Here is a 19754-nt window from a genome sequence, read left to right as displayed (position 1 = left end):
GTCAGGTACCATCTATGGAGAAAGAAAAAAGGTTAATGCTACAGGTGTTGCGACCCTTCAGTTCTGAAAAAGTCACGAGACCTGAATCTTTAAACTCCTCTCTCCACAGTTGCTGCCTGACCTGTTGAATGTTTCCAACCGTTTCTATTCCAGATTGCTGTTATCTGCAGTATTTTGCTTTTTGCAATAAGCTTAGGTTACTGTCTTTTCACATTGGGAGTTTAGGCAGTCTTATCATAGTTCATAGTGATTCTCAGTCCACAGCATACAACTGCCTAGAATTCAACACTAAATGGCCAATGGGACATTGAATGTTAAACTGGCTCAGTTAGGGCTAAGGAATATTGCTGCAGTGTAGCAAGCCTTACTTGAATCTGCCTAATCTATTTACTTCTTACTGAGCGTGCAAAGACTGAAAAGTGTTCTATTCCCAAGTACTAATATCCTTCCCCTTGATGAGCCTAGCATTTACCCTCTCCTTGGGGGGGAAAAAAAGGCTGGCCGTCATGGCCAATGTTCCCTGTAAACCTGCGCTTTGTTCTGCACGGCCTGTTCCTTTTAACGCGTGGTCCCTTTAAATTTCTGCGCATGCGCAGTATTTACCATGGAAAAGTCGGTAAACGGCCTATGCGGGGTCTTTCAGATTACTGCGCGGCTGCGTGCGCATGCACAACTTAGCAGGAACATTGATCGTGACCACGTGATGCAAAGTCATGCACGTGAAATGTAGACTAGAAAATAATCAAAAGCAAATAACTCAACCCATCTCGTATCATACGTGGTATCAACTTAATTTTGTATGGTGATTTTTCTTTTGCCATTTTCCTCCCGTTCTCTCTTCTTTCCGAAAGCTGTAGTTTTGGCTCCATTGGCATCATCTGGTGCATCACCCCAGCCACTGTTCACGTGTGAGCCTGTACAATGAGTGTCAGCAGACTATTCAACCATTGGACATCTCGGCCAAGCCCAGTCCTGTCCTCACCCAACCCAACATGCATTTTCATTGGAAGGGTCACTGGATAGCAACTCTGGGCAGGAACCCTGTCTAGATTCCAACCTCCAACCCAAGGGCAGTTGTAGTACACCCACCATCACCCCTTGTTGAGTTTGGCTAACCTAGGACAGACCAGGGACTGAACTCACTGGATAAACTCATTGTGCCATCAAGAGCTGGAATGATTTTTTACATTTTTGCACTATTTTACATTCATTCTTTGCATTGTGTGTGTGTGTGTGTGTGTGTGTGTGTGTGTGTCGCCCTTAAACATAGCAGGACTGAGCTGATGGTGATAAAGTTATCTGAGCTTGAATAATTGAGGTTGAAATTAAGTTTAGTGACAAGTTCAGTGCACTTTAATAGAGAAATTAGTGTAAAGAAACTGAGCGGGCAGAAGTACCAGGCATTAATGCAGAATGAAAGCCCACATTGTTAGAGGATTAAAAGCAGCCACCATGTGAGATTACCCCTAGATCATACCTGACATTTCAGATAAAACTAATAGTTGTTTATATAGTTATGGTTCCAACAAAAGTTCCATAATGGAATTGGGATGGGAGCCTCGAGCTAATGTGATGCTTTACTTTAGTCCAGTTATGGTTGGGGGCTGTATATGCTGCAGTGTGGGTAGCAGGTGTTCATCGGTATATATCTGTTCATGTGGGTGGGTGGGTGAAAACCTGCAAATGCTGTAATGCTGTTTAGAAGCATTGATAACCTTTCTATTTTCTGGTGCCCAGCTCTCCCCTCACATTCTGAGTGGACTCCATGAAATTGTGCGGAACATTGAGGGATGCAACTACCAGCAAGCGCTGGCTGTTCACACACACGTCGTGAGCAGCAGCAATTTCAGTGAGATCTCTGCCTTCATGCCAGTTCTGAAAGTGGTGGTGACAATCGCCAACAAGCTCCACATCTGAAGCAGCTGCTGTGGCCGGGTTTCACGTCGATTTGAGGACAAGGATACTTGGGATTTTTGAGTTGTTTGCTTTTCCTTTTCTTCAGTGTTTTGATTCATTGAATATGAAGAAAGTGTTAACATTTGCGATATTTAGTGAAGCCTATCTTTGAAAGTTCAGCTTTTGTTTCTGTGAAATGCACCATATGGGGTTCTTCGCTTTTAAGTGAGCTGAACTGGGTTGAATCTGGTTCATTTCTAACGTTACAGTTCTCTTCAGAGAGTTCTTTAATAAGCACCCATTGGCAGGGTCCAGGCTAAGAGCTTCTGGTTTGTAGTCGCCTTGTGATGGGCGTAAGCTACTTGTTTACTAAAGGTCATTTGGGCAGTCACAAGACATCTGTACACCTCTGTGTGTTAAGGGACGCCATTTTTTGCCCCCTGCAGCCACTGATGTCCCACAAATAGCTAGAGTATGGCCAGTAGCTACTCAGTGCCAATTAAATGTTGCTGTTATAAACCGTCGATAGCTGAGACTGACACGGAAGTAATTCAGTCAAATAAATTGGCTCCATCTGAAATCTACCGCTATGATTTACGAATTGGCCAGATGGGAGGTGCGCGGAAATGGGATGAACCGCCTCCGATTCCGTGCTTCACAGTCATGGAGGGCACAACCCACGGACCTCCAAGGCTACAACAACACATTTCAGCTAGGAGTTACTACGTTGTGGGAGACTAATTTATTCTCTTTTTACGTAGTCTGGAAAAGCTTGAGTGAATTACTATGAAACATTTTTATTTTAAAAGAAAAGCATTACTTTTTTGTATTCTCAGTAAAGTTTATATTAAATTGTGGGTTTGTGACAGCTGAGAGGTTGAAACTTATCAAATGCCACACCGTACTCATTTACAGAATTCAGCCTCACCATCATCATGGCGATTTCGGTATGTCTGATTACAGAGATGACCGTGGTACTGGCATTGCAGATATTTGGCTGCCAGCTTCAATTATGGAACCCTAAAAATGGCACTAAAATGGTGAGCAGAGTTTTTTTTTTAAAACGCGTACTGCGTAGAACCCTTTGCCAATGCCAGGACACTTTGTCAAGGTCTAATTCTTTGCACTTCTGATTCGCAACATACCATCGAGAGATTTGGTCTGTCTGTTGCCCATTGTTATCCCACTAGACCTCAAAGGATTCTACTATAGACAAAATAGCCATCAATTGGACATTGTTTGTCCTGTGGAAATGTTCTAGTTATTTGTGTGATATCAGTCTAAGCAGCTTTTTTAGATTGCACAAAGAACCCAGTTATTGTGTCTCAAAGGCACTCAAATGCGTAATGCTGCCTTGTCTACACAGATATTTATGAACTTATTGCCACAATAGCGTATTTTTTCATTCAATATTGTGTATATGAAAAAACGTCCATAATAAAGTTTTTCAATTGAAACCTTGTCTTAATTTTTAGAAATGTGGAAGGATTTTGAAATAGAATTAAAATTCTCTGCAATATTTTATTTTTATGGCTATGCCCTACTCTTCATTGAGCTATGTCATTAGATAAGATAAACGGTGCAATTTGGAGGATTGAATGGGTCCCGTCTGAGGTTTTGAGATGGGACAGGTCAGGAATCGTGTGTTTGTACCAGCATTCGTTGATGTGATGCAAAACAATCTCCCGACTCTCCTGTTTCAGTTTGACATAATCTAATATATGGAGATTGAACAAGTGAGGAAGAACAACTTGCATTTATATAGCGCCTTTAACATAGTAAAATGTTTGGCAGGAGTGTTATCAAACAAAATTTGACACCGAGCCACCTAAGGAGATATTAGGACAGGTGGGGTCAATGAGAACTAGGAGCAGGAGTGGGCCATACGGCCCCTTGAGCCTGCTCTGCCATTCAATAAGATCATGGCAGATCTTCAACCTTAACTCTACTTTATATTCCCATATCCCTTGATTCACCTAGAGTCCAAAAATCTATCTATCTCAGCCTTGAATATACTTAACGATTCAGCAACCACAACCCTTTAGGGTAGAGAATTCCAAAGATTCCCAACCCTCTGAGTGAAGAAATTCCTCCTCATCGCAGTCTTAAATGGACCACCCCTTATCCTGAGACTGTACCCCCTAGTTCTAGACTCTCCAGCCAGGGGAAACAACCTCTCAGCAACTCTCTTCAGAATCTTTTATATTTCAACGAGATCACCTCTCATTCTTCTAAACTCCAGAGAATGTAGACCCACTACTCAATCTCTCCTCATAGGACAACCTTCTCATCCCAGGAATCAATGTAGTGAACATTTGTTGCACAGCCTCTACAGCAAGTATATCCTTCCTAAGACAAGGAGACCAAAACTGTGCACAGTGCTCTAGGTGTGGTCTCCCCAAGGCCCGGTAGCAATTGTAGCAAGACTTCCTTACTCTTGTACTACAACCCCCTTGCAATAAAGGCCAACATGCCATTCGCCTTTCTAATTGCTTGCTGTACCTGCATGTTAACTTTCCTGTATGAGGACATTTAAATTCCTCTGAACAACAACATTTAATAGTTTCTCACCATTTTAAAAAATACTCTGTTTTTCTATTCTTCCTACCAAAATGAATAACCTCACATTTCCCCACATACTCCATCTGCCACCTTACTGCCCACTCACTTAACCTGACTAATCACTTTGCAGACTCTTTGTGTCCTCCTCACAGCTTACTTTCCCACCCAGCTATGTAGCATCAGCAAACTTGAATACATTACACTCAACTTGGCGTTTTATGGAGCGACTTAGAGGAGGAGAGAGAGAGAGAACGGTACAGAGGTTTAGTTCGAGAAGTCCAGAGCTTAGGGCCTAGGCAGCTGAAGGCATGACTGCCAATGGAAGAACAAAGAAAATCTGGAATGTACAAGAGGCCAAATATAGAGGAGCACAGCGATCTCCGAGGGTTGTCGGGCTGAAGGGGGTTACAGAGTTAAGGAAGGGCAAGGCCATGGAAAGACTTGAAAACAAGGATGATAATTTTTTAATTGAGGCGTTGCTGGACCGGGATCCAATGTGGATCAGCAAGCATGAGGTGATGGGTGAACAGGATTTGGTGCGAGTTAGGATATGGGCAGCAGAGTTTTGGATGTGCTCAAGTTTATGGAGGGTGCAAGGTGGAGGGCTGGCCGGGAGAGTATTGGAATAGTTGAGGCTGTAGGTATCAAAGGTATGAGGGTTTCAGCAGTAGATGAGCTGAGTCAGGGCAAAAGCTGGTGATGCTATGGAGGTGGAAGTAGCCGGTCTTGGTGATTGAGAAGATATGTGGTTGGATGCTCAGCTTGGTCAAATAGGACACCAAGGTAGTGAACGGTCTGGTTCAGCCTAAGACAGTGGCCATGAAAGGGATGGAGTCGGTGGCTAGGGAATGGAATTTGTGGTGGCGACCAAAAACAATGGCTTCGGTCTTCCCAATGTAAGAACTTTGGATTGCATACTTTATATATGGTTTAATTCATTCTTTGAAAATTCCTCAATCTTGGCTACCTTTTAGGTCTTGACTTTGAATGATACTCTCTCTCTGCACCAAGCTCCCTGTGGCCATCCAGCCTTTACTGGTTATGGGAATCACTATTTGGATCAAAGTGGCTTACACTTCCCTCAATGCTGCCTCAAAGGAAAATAACTACTGCACACCATCCAAAGCTAGCCTGAATACTTTGGGATGGTCACACTAGATGCAAAACTTAGATAATCCCTTTGGCTACTGCTCCAGAAACAACCTGAGGCTTGAGCCTAAGTATCCTTGTGACATATTTCATCAAAGAATCGGGAACATCCTATTAAAGGTAAGTTACCCATTATTTAAGTTTATAGGGTAGAAATTCCGAAGTCCCAGGCCCGTATGAAGTTTCTACGGACCCGGGAAGGCATCGGAAAAGCCGGTTTTCAGCACGCAATGCACATGCGCTGGAAACCGGCTTTTCCGATCTGTCAAGCTGGAACTGGACAGATCATCCGCAGATCGGGAGCGAGGACATTTGTACGTGGAAGTTTGGGCTATTTACCCATATCGTGCACGGCAAATGTCCTCAAAACTCTTGCACCTGAAAAAGCAGGCGCATAGCCTACTTTTACAGGCATAAGAGTTTATAAACATAAAAAACATGATTAAAAATGAAAAAAAACACATTTATGTTAAAACCCTGCCCATTCAGATAATGTTATTTTCAACCATAACCCTAACTTTTTTTTAAAATCGGCAATTTTTTTTCTTTAAAAAAACATGTATAACATTTTTAATTTCTATTAGTTTATTGTGTGAAATGTTTTTTTAAAATGTTTTATGTATTTTTGGTGAGTTTGGGGTTTTTCTCATTCATTGTAATAGGAGGTTTGTAACTTACGAAACTCCTATTGCAATGAATGAGAAAATACTTACCTGTGATTGGGTGTCCAGGCACACGTGCCTCCTGCGGACGACCCGACTTGCAGGGAGCGGAGGCCTGTGGATCGGGAGTTCCAGCGGAAGCAGCAGCTTCAGGTTAGTGCGCATTTTATTTCTATTCTTTATTGATTTGCCCGTGGGAAGTCCTCCTTGGAATTTCTGCCCCAATTTTATATTCCACCCACCCAGTAATGCATATGCCATTCCCTGCTCTTTATTGTGTTTCTGAGCAAAGAACCATTATATGGCACTTTTATGTAAGCAGATAATTTGCACACAGCGACGGCCCACACACAGCAAATGAATGACAAGTTTATTTGTTTTGGTGGCCGTTAAGTGATGAATGTTGGCCAAGACACCTCACTGCTCTTGAATAGTGCCATGTAATCTTTTTCGTCCACCTCAAAAAGGCAGATGTGGCCTTGGTTTAACATCTCATGCTCTGACATTTCAGTACTTAAGTACAGCACTGAACCATCAGCCTAGATTACGTGCTCGGGTCCTGAAGAGTAGATGGAGCCCACAGCCTTCTGACTGAGAAGCAAGTGTGCTGTCAACAGAACCAGACTGAGCAGTTACATTTACTCTATAATTTTTAGAAACTTTGTATGCTCCCTCGTGGTAGAGCTAGTTGAAACAATGACTAGCTAAGCCACATATATCGAGGTTTGTTTAATGGTCTGTGTCATGCTACCTGATCTAAGCTGGGACAGCAATAAAGGCCCTACAATGGGGCTCAAAGCGCCTGAATCAGCCAGAGTTCCTGCTCCCGATCAATATCCTGCAACTTTTGCTGGAAATGGATATTGGGGGATGTTAGAAGAGGATCTGGATATGCAATGATAATCTCCAGTGTCAAATAGCCTGCTGACATTTGCTTTCTGATACATGAAGACTGGCCACGTGGGTGCCAGTAGAACTAACGGAGGGGAGAAATATTTATTTCAAGTATTCATAAATGGGCCTACTTCACTGCATCGATAAATTCTGCCATGTCACTCTTCATTTAGGACTTGCTATCTGTATTCATAATTAGTGCCTTCTATACACTCACTGCAGCTTTACTACTTTCAGACAGAATTATCTCATTGGCATGCTTCAAACCGCCTCGTCTTGGTTCTTCCACCATGCTTTTGGAGGTTGGATGTGTACACCCAGCAAACCCTGGGTACGCACATGCTCATAGCAAGGGCTGGTGCCTAGCTCCAATTTTTGTATGTTCTGTGGTTACAAGGATGATGACAATGCACTTGCATAATTTATGACTGCTGCTCGCATGCTGCTCAGGAAGATTTCCACGTATCTGCTGTCTGTCCAGCAAGGACTTTACACCCATGCTTGTCTGTTTGATGCCTGACCAGTTTCTACCCTCCTTTGGGGTGGGTGGTGTTGGGGAGAGGAGATAAATAGGGTCACTTTATGTTGGCTTCAAGATGACACACCTGGGCATGGGGAGATTTGAATGGAGTCAATGTTCTGTACCACACTTGGTATTCTGATACCTAAACCAAGTGAGGTCTGCCAAAGTACTGTGATAATAGGAGCAAGAGTAGGCCATAAGATCCCTCGAGCCTGCTCCGCCATTCAATAATGGCTAATCTGATCTTGGCCTCAATTCTCCTTCCCTGATGATTAACAGTCAGTCCAAGCCCTGGTTGGAACCTGGAAAGGTAGAGCTGTCACTGGGGTTTGGGATTTGGTTACAGATGACCAGCACATCAAACGCTTGACTGAACAAAAATGTATTGCTATAGGACGATTTGACTGATCTTAAGAGCTTCCCGACCGTATCATCAAAGGATTGGCTCAGTGGATTTTCAGTGTAATTATAAATGAAAGCGCATGTGCTATAGTTTGTGCTTTTAAGATGCCATTTTCTTAATATAACCTGACAACAGTTTCTTTAAGTGGACCACATCACTTTACACGCTGCACCTCTCACTTGGTGAGATTGCTTGGGGACGAAATTTCCCTTTCCCTTGAGGCCTATTACCGCTGGTAATTGGCGGCCACGCTGCAGAGTGTAATGGCTGCTGATTTTTCGTGTAATGGCCGCCATTTTAAAAATGCCGCTCCTACGGTATCCCGGCGGTGACTCGCCCCCCTCCTGCTGCTCTGCTGCTGCCGATCCATCCTAAGTGCGTCATCAGAAAAAATCTTGCCCCTGCTGAGCGGTGCCAAAAGCGGCTTTTTCTGACGATGCACTGAGCTTGGAGTCCTTCTAAAATGGCGGTGTGACTCCCCGTAAAGGGGACGACCAACTGCAGCTGCCGCCATGTTTTTTTTGTCGGCCAACTGCCATGTCAGGCTGGCAATTATGCCTGCAGGTTTTGCCGGGCTGCCATCAGGCAGCTTGGCGCCCCCTCTTGGGTGCCAGACTGCTGGCTCGGATAAAACCCTCCCTGGTGGCCCAGTGGTCCAAACTTAAAAGAATCGTGCAGGTGATGCGGCACCACGATGACGTCAACTGAATGCGGTGGCCGCTACATACGCCCCTCTAGACTGCAAACTTCCGCCCCCATTATGACCATTTCCAGTCTGCTGGAAAAAGAGAGAGGAATTTTGCATTCACTGTGCCTGTAAAAAAACCGGGTAGGTGCACCCCGTTTCCAGTGGTGGGCAATTTCGGCCCTCTTGTGTCTAACAATTGTGGTAACTTAACAGACTGCAAACTGGATAAGAATAGAAAATAAACATATCGAGATATAATATGTTTAGGAGGGGTAGAAACAGAAAGAAAAGAGTTAGAGTGGCAACACTGGTGATGGAGGGAATACATGGTTGATGTAAATGAGGGGTACAGATGGAGTGAATATGGTTGGAGCTCAAAGATAAAAAGGGCTTGTTCCATTAGTAGGGGTGTATAACAGGATTTTAAATTATGGGAGGGAAATGGAAGAAGAAATTTGCTATTAGATTGGGGAAATTAGATGAGTAGGAATAACAAGATTATTGTTCTGGGAAATTTAAATCATCTGAATAATTGGGATAGGGAGGGAGTAAACGCAGAAAAGAGAATGGAATTCCTAAATTGTGTACAGGACTTCTTCCTCGAACAGTATGTTAATGGACCGACAAGGGCATTGCTTGATCTAATTTGAGTAATGAAATAGATCAGATAGATGAGCTAAATGTGGATGAGCACCTTGGGGAGTAGTGACTGTAAAATGATGAGGTTTAAGGTCCAACTAAAAAAGAAAAATATCAGTTCAAAATCTCGGATTGAACTGGGCAGTTTTTGGAAAGATGGGGAGTTGAGCTAACTCAAATAAGTTGGGGGCAGAAATTGACCCACTGAACTGCAGAGAGACAGAGATTTAAAAATGAGATGTCAAATGTACAGAATAAGTGAATTCCATTTTTTTTTAAAAAGGAAGGAAACTATTTGTAGTTTCAGGATGCCATGGATAGATGGAGGTTAAAAACCAATTAAAATGGGAGAACATCAGAAATAGGAGCAGGAGTAGGCCATTCGGCCCCTCGAGCCTGCTCCATCATTCAATAAGATCGTGGCTGCTCATCTACCTCAACTCCACTTTCCTGCACTATCTCCATATCCCTTGATTCCCTTAATATCCAAAAATCTAGCGATCTGTCTTGAATATACTTAACGACTGAGCCTCCACAGCTCTCTGTGGTAAAGAATTTTTTAAAAGGGAGATGACTAACCTGGGTAATTGCATGCCAGTTAGCTTAACATCTGAGGTATGGAAAATTATGGTAATTTCATCCTTAATTAAATACACTATGTAAAGAGAAAAGTATTAGAGAAATATATTTCAAAAGGGGCAATCAAGCTTGACAACAACAACTTGCATTTATAAAGCACCTTTTAATATAGTAAAACTGCAAGCCTCTTTAAGGAGGCAATAAATGGTAGATGTGGATATACAGTGGATGTAGTGTACATGGACTTTAGGGAAATTTTTGATAAGGTACCACATGGGAGATTCATCTAGAAGATTAAAGGGTAGATTAGAGGGAGGGTACCAACCCGAAAGAAAAATGCAGATCAAGGAAAAGGGGTTGAAGGGATATGGGAACAGGGTGGGTAAATGTGATTAGAGCTATTTGTTCATATGGAGTGTAAATGCCGACACAGACTGGTTGGGCTGAATGGCCTGTTTCTGTATTGTAAATTCTGTATTTCTAGTAAATTGTGTACTGGACTCAATGTATGATCCCATTATAGCTCCAATCAATCAGAGGATGAGAAATACCATGCACTAAAACAGATTGGTACAGGTTAAAACAACTAATTAAATTTATTTACAGTTAAATAATATACAGAAGCAAAAATACTAGGCACCTACTGTACAGTACAACTTGTAATTTACAATACGTACATCTATAGTATCCACTCTATCTATCTCTGAGTACCTTGGAATGGAACAGGAACTTGTGTTGGCTGCAGACTACCACTTAAAGATATATGATCCAACCATTGATAGAATTTGTTAATCGGACCACTGTTCAGAAAGTCAAGAAGGAATAAAGAACACACCGTTCTACTGCTTTATTCCCTCAATTTGTTTGAAGATGGGAGTGCCAATCAATCGTGATCAAAGCAACAATACTATTTTAACACGTGACAATAGTGCACCATCTCTTAATCTTCCTCTAAGATTAGACTACATTATTTTAAAACCGCATAGAATGCTAATGAGAAATTATAAATTATAAGAATCTTAGCTGGCTCCATGAGATAATATCTGTAGCCACTCACTGGCAACACACTTCTCACAACATACTCGAATGCATGATCCAATTCACACCTAAATAAAAGTTTTCAGTGGTTGTTGTGCAGACAATGCATCCCTCGCCAGTTGTTTCAGACTTAAGAAAATGAGTGGAATCCATTCGATAAGGTTTACTATAGTTTTTAAGCATATATGCAAACCTAATGGGTCAAAGATATTTGTCACAAAACTGTTCGAAAGGTTGCCTCACATTATTCTTGAAGAGACAGCAAGGGGTTAGTTTGCATTGTGTAACTACTGGAAAATATTCTTGTGCTTGCTAATTTTACTGAAAAAGTAGACACATACAGAATATATGAAATGCTGTTTCCAATTTATACATCTGTCTACCTTTTCCACTGAAATTAGTGAGCGGGGAAATATCTGGCTGATCCATATTTACTCTATTTAGTGATAACCACTGTCTTACATATGCAAATCATTGCCAAACCTTGAGTTTGTTCCTCAGTCATTTTATTGTTTCTTTTGTGTATTCAAAAGGTGGGGCAATCAGACAGGTACAACATGCATTAGATTCAGTATTTCCTCCACTATGTTTTATCAAACACTCCCAGGACCGCTTTGGTAGGTTAAACACAGGGTAAAACTTAACACTGACCTAACAACGTCCTCTCTGTGAAGGGAAGCTCCTACTGTTATAGCCCCATATTTCCATTTCTCAATTAGTGTAGCTTCTTGGAATGAAATTGCACCTTAGAGCTAAATTCTGGGCTGGTTTGGTGCTACACCTGTGGTTACAATAGCTGGGTTGAAATGGTTAGATAATTCATTTTCCTTGTGTTATCCGTGGCTCAGTGGGTAGCACCCACCCTTCTGAGTCTCGAAGGTTGTGGGTTCAAGTCACATTTCAGAGACTTAAGCACAAAAATCTAGGTTGACACTCCAGTGCTGAAGGAGTGCTGCATTGTCAGAGGTGCAGTCTTTCGGATGAGATGTTAAACTGAGGCCTCTCTGTTCTCTCAGGTGAACGTAAAAGATCCCATGGCCCTATTTCAAAGACGAGCAAGGAAGTTCTCCCTAGGGTCCTGACCAATATTTATCCCTCAATCAACATTGCTAAAAACAGGTTATCTAGTCATTATCACATTGCTGCTTATGGGAGCTTGCTGTGCCAAATTGACTGCGTTTCCTACATTACAACAGTGACTATACTTCAGAAACATACTTCAGACATCCGGTGGTCATGAAAGGTGCTGTATAAATGCAAGTCCATCTTTTACATTTACAGTCAACAGCGAAAGGAGAAATAGCTCTGGGCTGATGGGCCCAGAGATGAAAGGTGATGTTAAAGGAGTGGAAAGTGCCTGGGCATGAGATCTTTTAACGTGGGGTGGTCGTTGCACACCGGCTACCACATGGGCTTAGCTGAGCAAGGTCTTGATCCAGTGGCAAGTGGGTCCAAGACAACAGGAGATCAGGCACTGCTGTATGGGCCTAGTTGCCTACGGCGAGATGTTGGCCGCAAGCTCGGCGCTGAGTGGCGCCCTTGATGGTAAGTGGTCCGAGGCTTGGTTGGGGGCTGGCTTTGGGAGGGTCAGTGGCCCACTGAGAGGTTGTAGCCAATCCAACCCAGAATATTTCTGAAACTATTGATAAATGTGATGCTAACTTTCCCCCCTCCCCCCAGGGCAGATCTCTGGATCATTGTTTGCCACTTATTAGAAATATTTGTCCCAGGCTGACGATTATAGAAATATATTCTTAATATCACACAGGTTCCAGCTGGGAGAAGGTAGTATGGTTGGTGGGTGGGTTAGGAGTTAAACGGTATCTTTTCACATAGAGCTACCAGAAAATGAAGTGCTTTACTGCAGGTGCGTAATGAGGCTGGGACATTAACATAATTTAAAGGGAATTGGATGAAGAGGAACAGACAATGATGCGAGAAGGGGTGGGGGAACTAGGATTGAAGTGCACATCTCCAGTCGGAAGAGTTAGCACCGGCTCTGGTACCGAGAATCCAAAGGGCTCCTGTGCTGTAATATTTATGATTCTCTGACTAAGTCCAGCCTCTCTGATTCTACAAAACGTCCATTCGGATAAAGTTTACCACATTTTCTTTTTCTTTCACTATTCACGTTAAAGATTGTCACGAAACAGACCAAGAAGATAAAAAATACACCCCACCTCTCCCAAAAAAAAAATCGCCTCAGCTTTTGGAACTGTGGGCAAAAAAGTATCCTGAGAGAGGTGAATGGAACTTTAATCCTTGATGGAGATAACATCACGTCCCCTCGGTTGGGTTTAGTGATCGTGTGTGTTTTTAGGTTGTTTGCAAGCACTTGTTGATAAAGCCACTTGTTCTGGTATAATACTTGCACTAACTTCTATTCAGCGAACAGTGTGAGACTATGCAAATACTTTCCCAAGTCCTTTCAAGCAACCAGCTCATTGAAAGAAAGGGGAGATTACATTGTTCAGCAGCTGCGGATTTGGAGGCCGATTTAATTCGTGAGTCATTGTCACGTCAATAAAGGGAGCCTTGATGAGTGAAAGAGCAATGTGCAGGGCAAGAAATGTGCACGGAACTCCTCAGGAGACACGCACATTTTCCCAAACTTTAAGGGGGAGATCTAAGGTAGCGTGAAAAAGGGATTTGCATGTAAAATGAAGCAACGCAGGGATACGTCTTGCCTGCTTGTTTAATGTTTAAATCCTCCCAAAAGTTAATTAAACTTGCATTATACAGTAAAGCAACTGAAATCGCACTAATGTTGAGGTATTCCATGGAGATTAAGGGTCATACAATGGGAATAGAATTTGCATGGTAAATGCTAATATGATCAATTAGATTGGGAGCTTGTAGCGTGGATGGAGTCTGAGGGAGAGGCTCCAGTTAACTTGTCTAAAATCTTTAAACTTTTATTGCGTTTGTTTATATTACTTTGTTTTACATGAGTTTTGCAAATCTTGGTATTTCTCCCATTTCCAACCCGTTGGGCGCATTCCATCCCATAGAATTCCAAAAAAGCAAGGAGGGGGAAACAGGAGTATGGCCCACTTGAGGACATCTTACACCAAAGTGAATATTATCCTTGTCACCTGCAGAATATTGCAATGTCAGAAAGCCAAGTGTATCATTAAACGCGGGGTGCCCACGGGACAAATGGAGGGATTTTCGGCATCACCTGAGCTGGCGCGGAGATGGTTGAGTAAGAGGCTCCAATGGGTAAAGGGTGGCCATTGGAACAGCAAATCACAACGTCTCCTGGCTTTCAATGGATTGTGCGCCCTACACAGGCTTCTTGAAGCTTGGCCTCTATCTACACGAGAAGGTGCGCTATAGGTTTCACCCACCTGTCTACTGCCTACACCAGTGGGTGTCTCTACACTGTCCTGTTCAAACAGTTGTACCCCTCCAAAGCTTATCTTAAAACCTACCTGTTTGACCAAGCTTTTGGTCATCTGCCCTAATTTCTCCTTATGTGGCTCGGTGTTAATTTTTTTTCTCATAATATTCCTGTGAAGCGCCTTGGCATGTTTTACTACGTTAAAGTTAAAGGCGCTATATAACTACACGTTGTTGTTGTACAGTCTATTATTGCAGGTAGACAGTATCTGGGGCCGAGCACTACCCCAACTGGCTGAGAATCTCTCGCTGCTCAGCTAAACGGGTGCAGCACCAATGCACAGAACCGCACCTGAACTGTCCGCACAGACCCGCACCCGCACTGTCCGCACAGATCCGCACACCCTCTTTGGGTCCCGGGGAGCGGCTGCCTCACTGGATATGGCTCCAGCCCGGGGCCAGTCTCTGCGAACGAACGAATAGGGTGCAGGCAATAAACTTGAGCGGCTCTGTGAAAATTCTATCAAATATCCACTTCTCTCTGAAAACTCTTTACTATTTTAAAGAAGGCTTCACTTTAACGCCGAGCCGTTTGCTTTTAACGATTTAACACCTTCCTGAAAACAGCGGACAATGGATTTTGTACCCTTGGGTACAAAGACATCAAAACCCGAGAACGTCCTAAATACAAGACACCAACCTGAGCAACTGGAAAAAGATGGGTTGTTCTTCGCTTGGACTCGCTGCTTTTTCTCGCTGCCCTTCCCTGTCTCACCTCTGTCCTCTCTCGGGCTGGGGTGGTGGAGAGCCCCACACGCTGTCTCTTTCTGTGAAGTATGTAATGCGTCCCTCCATCTGTCTAATCTCTGACTGTAGCACCACTTGCCCCGTTCTCCCTCTCTGTCGTTAGCTGCACATGTTACATACACACGGACGGGGCGTATTCAACAGAATGGAGAGACAGTGCAGGGAGACAGAGATCTGACGGAAACAGAGAGTCGTGGAGACACGGTAACTGGAGTAGAATCAAGGTCGCTGCAAGGGATGTGTTTGAATTTTACACACAGGGTCACACGGGTCCATCTATATAATACATGGCAAAAGAACCGCAGGTGAAATGAGATTTTTTTTAATACAGTGAGTTTTGATCTGGAATGCACTGCCTGAAATTCAGTGGTAAAATGTCAAAAGGAATTGGATAAATACTTGATAAAGGGACAATTTGTAGGGCTATGGGGAAAGGGCAGGGGAGTAGGACTAATTGGATATCTCTTTCAAAGAGCCGGCACAGGACCGATGGGCCGAATGGCCTCCTTCTATGATTATATACAGTGGTGTAAAGAACATCACACGCAGATGGGGTGTGATTGTTTATAGTGAGTGGAGGCTGGAGACTTTTGATGCTTTTCGTTCTCTGAATGGGCTGTTTCTTGTTCGTTAAGTAGTTTTCGTTGAAGAGGAATATTTCTGTATTGAAGACCTCTATTCGGAATGGGCCAGACCTTTCTAAATAGTGTTTGGTGAATTAGGAGACACTAAAAAAATTCACCCAATCGACGGGGATGATGTGAAATACTGGGTACATAGAAACATAGACAATAGGTGCAGGAATAGGCCATTCGGCCCTTCGAGCCTGCACCACCATTCAATGAGTTCATGGATGATCTCTGACTGTAGCACCACTTGCCCCGTTCTCTGTCGTTAGCTGTACATGTTACATACACACTTACGGGGCGTATTCAACAGAATGGAGAGACAGTGCAGGGAGATAGAGATCTGACGGAAACAGAGAGTTGTGGGGACACGGTAACTGGAGTAGAATCAAGCAAGGGATGTGTTTGAATTTTACACACAGGGTCACACGGGTCCATCTATATATTTTAATACAGTCCATTGTATCTCGAAATATTCAGATACAAAGATATTTTAACGAGAAATATGAATATTAAGCCCGTTGGAAGAGATTTATGACGGGTGTGGAATTGAGAAAATGAGATTAAGTTGTGTGCGGTCAATGACAGGGGGTAGGGCGGGGTGAGATTCTGGTCCCTTCAGCAGGACCCTGGTGACATGAATCTGGAACGAACCTGGCGGGGACCGAACCGAGTATTTAAAGGTTGTAGAGTTCGAAAGAACACTTCGGGAAAAGCTAGAAATCTGACATAGAATCCCATCCCCCGTAAAAGCTGAAAGAGGCAGTTTTCTAAAAGAGCCCGACTCAAATCTTCTACCTGCATTTCTCGTTCAGTTGCATTTCCAGTATTCTGATGAAATTGCACTGGAAACTATTGTATCTCCTCGTTCACTTTATGGAGTGAACGTGTGTTGGGGGCGGGAGGAGAGACAGGATTCTGGGGGTAACTCCCATTTCGCAGATGTCCTTCCACAATGCCAGCATCGTGGAAGTAAAACTAGAAAAAAATAATTGATTCATATCTAAATTTACGATTTTAAATCCCATTCAAACTGCAGTTATATAAAGCCTTAATTTTAAAGCTAAGCTCTTAAACAGATATTTTAATCTAATGATATTAAGCTCGAAGAAAATAATTTCATATCAAGTCTCACTATAATGTGAAAGCTATAATTAGAAATGGATCGACAGTATGGCTCTCAAATATACCGGTTTGAATTTAAATATTTTTAATATTACAATTTACTCTTTGTTAAACATGCACCTGCATCCGAGGTGATGTGTGTAATATAAAATGTGTGTATATATCAAATGTGTGCGTGTGTATATTATATATATATATATACATGAATTGTTTGCATATATGGATTATATATCTTATGTGCATATAAACGTATATATAAATGGTGTATAACGTGTGTATAAATCTTTAATATGTTTGTTTATATATAAATTGTGTATAATATGTGTATATGTATATATATATATATATATAAATTGTGTATATATAATGCGTTTTTATATATAACATGTGTTTGTGTTTATATATATATAATGTGGTTGTATATATATATAATGTGTGTATGTAAATATATTCTAAATTGTGTGTATAGATGTGTTTGCGTTTATATATATATATAATGTGGTTGTATATATATATATATATATAATGTGTGTACGTAAATATATTCTAAATTGTGTGTATAGCTGTGTTTGCGTTTATATATAAAATGTGGAAAGATACCGGTAATCCTTGCCAAAACCCAAAGAAAGCGAGTGTGATAAAATTTTCTACTACAGGTTTGCACCTATATGTTGGCGCCATAAACCAGAACTCGAACCTTATTTTATCAATTTAAAAAATACAATTTTTAATACCGGTTGTATTAAGCATTCATGGGATAACCGAACAGAGGGCAGGGGGCTGGCATGAATGGTTTCGAGTTTCTGTACGTTCCTGAATTGCATTCGTATGGTTTGGGAGGAACATGCTCACAGACACAAGCAAATAAAAAGAGTGGTGCTCGAATAAGATATTTGATTTACTGGTATAACGAGAGGCGCCAGACACCCCGGCCGGCTACATCAACCCGGCTTATCTCGGGGACTCACTCTCAGCCCACCTCCCCTGCATCACAGCACGGCTCAAATGTACAAATCCCGAGAGATGAAGGAAACCGAGTACCATGTCAAAAGGGGAACAAGATCTAAATTATCTTTAATTACAAACTGCACAACGTCTAAAAAATTTAAACTAACATTGAGAATCAACTGGATCTCAGAGCAGCAAAACCTCTGGACATAACGGTGCAATAAATTAACCATGTACAAAGTGCTTAATGTTCCTAGGTATAATACAACAATTAAATAGTCCTTTCCCGCCGAGTTGGAGGAGCCTCCGTTTATTACTCTTGTCAAAGCAGGTTAACTTCAACAGATTTCAACACCTTGCATTGTGTTCCTGGAACCATTTTAACATCATCGGCGGAACAATAAGAGTTTTTTTTTTAAACAATTGTGTTCCTGTCCCTTTGCGGCAGATAGGTTGAGTGTTGAGCCCAGTTTTATGTATAATTACATATTCTATGAACCGGGAGACCTTAACCCGCCAGGTTTAAGTCCATAAGATTCGAATGGCAAATGAAATGATCAGGATTTGAGATCTAGACTTTGACTTCGACTATTAGACTGGATAATGCACATGTGGATTGCCCACATCTGGCGCGAGTTCAAACCAGAGCCGAGCTCCTGTTTATGACCTCGGGAGGATCCTGTGTTACTGGAGTTTGGTGAGAGGAGATGTCGCTCCCAGTTACGCTCTCTTGTTCCCCAACTACCCCACCCATATGGCGCTGCCCTAGATGGAAGCAGAAAGAGGCTGAGGGGAGACTTAATTGAGATGTATAAAATTACGAGGGGCCAAGATAGATAGAGTGGATAGGAAGGACTTATTTTCCCTTAGCAGAGAGGTCAATAACCAGGGGTTTAGATTTAAAGCAATTAGTAGAAGGATTAAAGTGGAGCTGAGGAGATTTTTTTGCACCCAGAGGGTGGTGGGGGTCTGGAAGTCACTACCTGAAAGGGTGTTAGAGGCAGAAACCCTCATCACATTTAAAAAGTACTTGGCTGTGCACTTGAAGTGTGATCAACAGGGCTACGGACCAAGAGCTGGAAAGTGGATTAGGCTGAATAGTTCTTTTTCGGCTGGCACAGGCACAATGGGCCGAATGGCCTCCTTCTGTGCGGTACATTTCTATGGTACCATGATTCATTTCTATCATAAAATATCCTTCCCTGAGCCCAACAGACAGAGTTCAGTCTTCCCCCAAAAAGCTGTTAAGGCTTGGGATCTATTGAAAACTTCTAAACTGAGATAGAGACATATTTATTAGGCATGGAACCAAGGCGGGTAAATTGAGTTAGGATACAGATCAGCCATGATCTAATTGAATGGTGGAACAAGCTCGAAGGGCTGAATGGCCTACTTCTGTTCCTATATTCCCTGTTGAGTATTTGTTTTAAACAGAACACAATCTTGCCTGCCACTATTGTAGTGTTACATTACAAACACATCAAAAGTATTCATTGGCCGTAAAACACTTTGGGACATCTAAAGGTTGTGAAAGGCGCTATATAAATACAATTATTTTGTTTTAGAAAAATAAACTAAAGTGGGGGACAACTTAGTGGAAAATAGGGGGGGAAAGTTAACAAAATGATGGTGGCAGACATATTAATATGAAAATGTGACGAGAAGGTTCTAAATGCCAGCCTTGGCAAACCAACAGGAGAAAATTGGTCTCAAAGAGATTGTTGGTGTATGTTATACTCTAGGTTGGGATGCAGCCCAGTAACCCATTACATCAGCAGTAACTGCACGGTCGTACTTACAGTTCGTTGTTCTCTTAGCTGCGTTATATTTTGCAACACTTCAAAAAAAAAGGAACAATGCTATATGACTGAAA

At 42.3% G+C, this 19754-nt stretch overlaps 1 protein-coding gene across 2 annotated transcripts in view; it reads left to right on the top strand.

The window, feature by feature from the left end:
* sec31b (SEC31 homolog B, COPII coat complex component) overlaps window positions 1-3353 on the top strand; it is an 88371-nt gene extending 85018 nt beyond the window's left edge. For both annotated transcript variants that reach the window (XM_070865796.1, XM_070865795.1), the window contains one exon: window positions 1738-3353. In XM_070865796.1, coding sequence (XP_070721897.1) covers window positions 1738-1917 — 180 coding nt within the window. In that variant the 3' untranslated portion in view covers window positions 1918-3353. The remainder of the gene's footprint in view (window positions 1-1737) is intronic.
* The last annotated feature ends 16401 nt before the right edge of the window (window positions 3354-19754 follow it).

The sequence above is a fragment of the Pristiophorus japonicus genome, chromosome 22 (genome assembly GCF_044704955.1).
Source record: "Pristiophorus japonicus isolate sPriJap1 chromosome 22, sPriJap1.hap1, whole genome shotgun sequence".
Classification (NCBI taxonomy): domain Eukaryota; kingdom Metazoa; phylum Chordata; class Chondrichthyes; family Pristiophoridae; genus Pristiophorus; species Pristiophorus japonicus.
The sequence above is the reverse complement of the archived record's forward strand: the minus strand, read 5'-3'. Positions and strand labels throughout refer to the sequence as shown.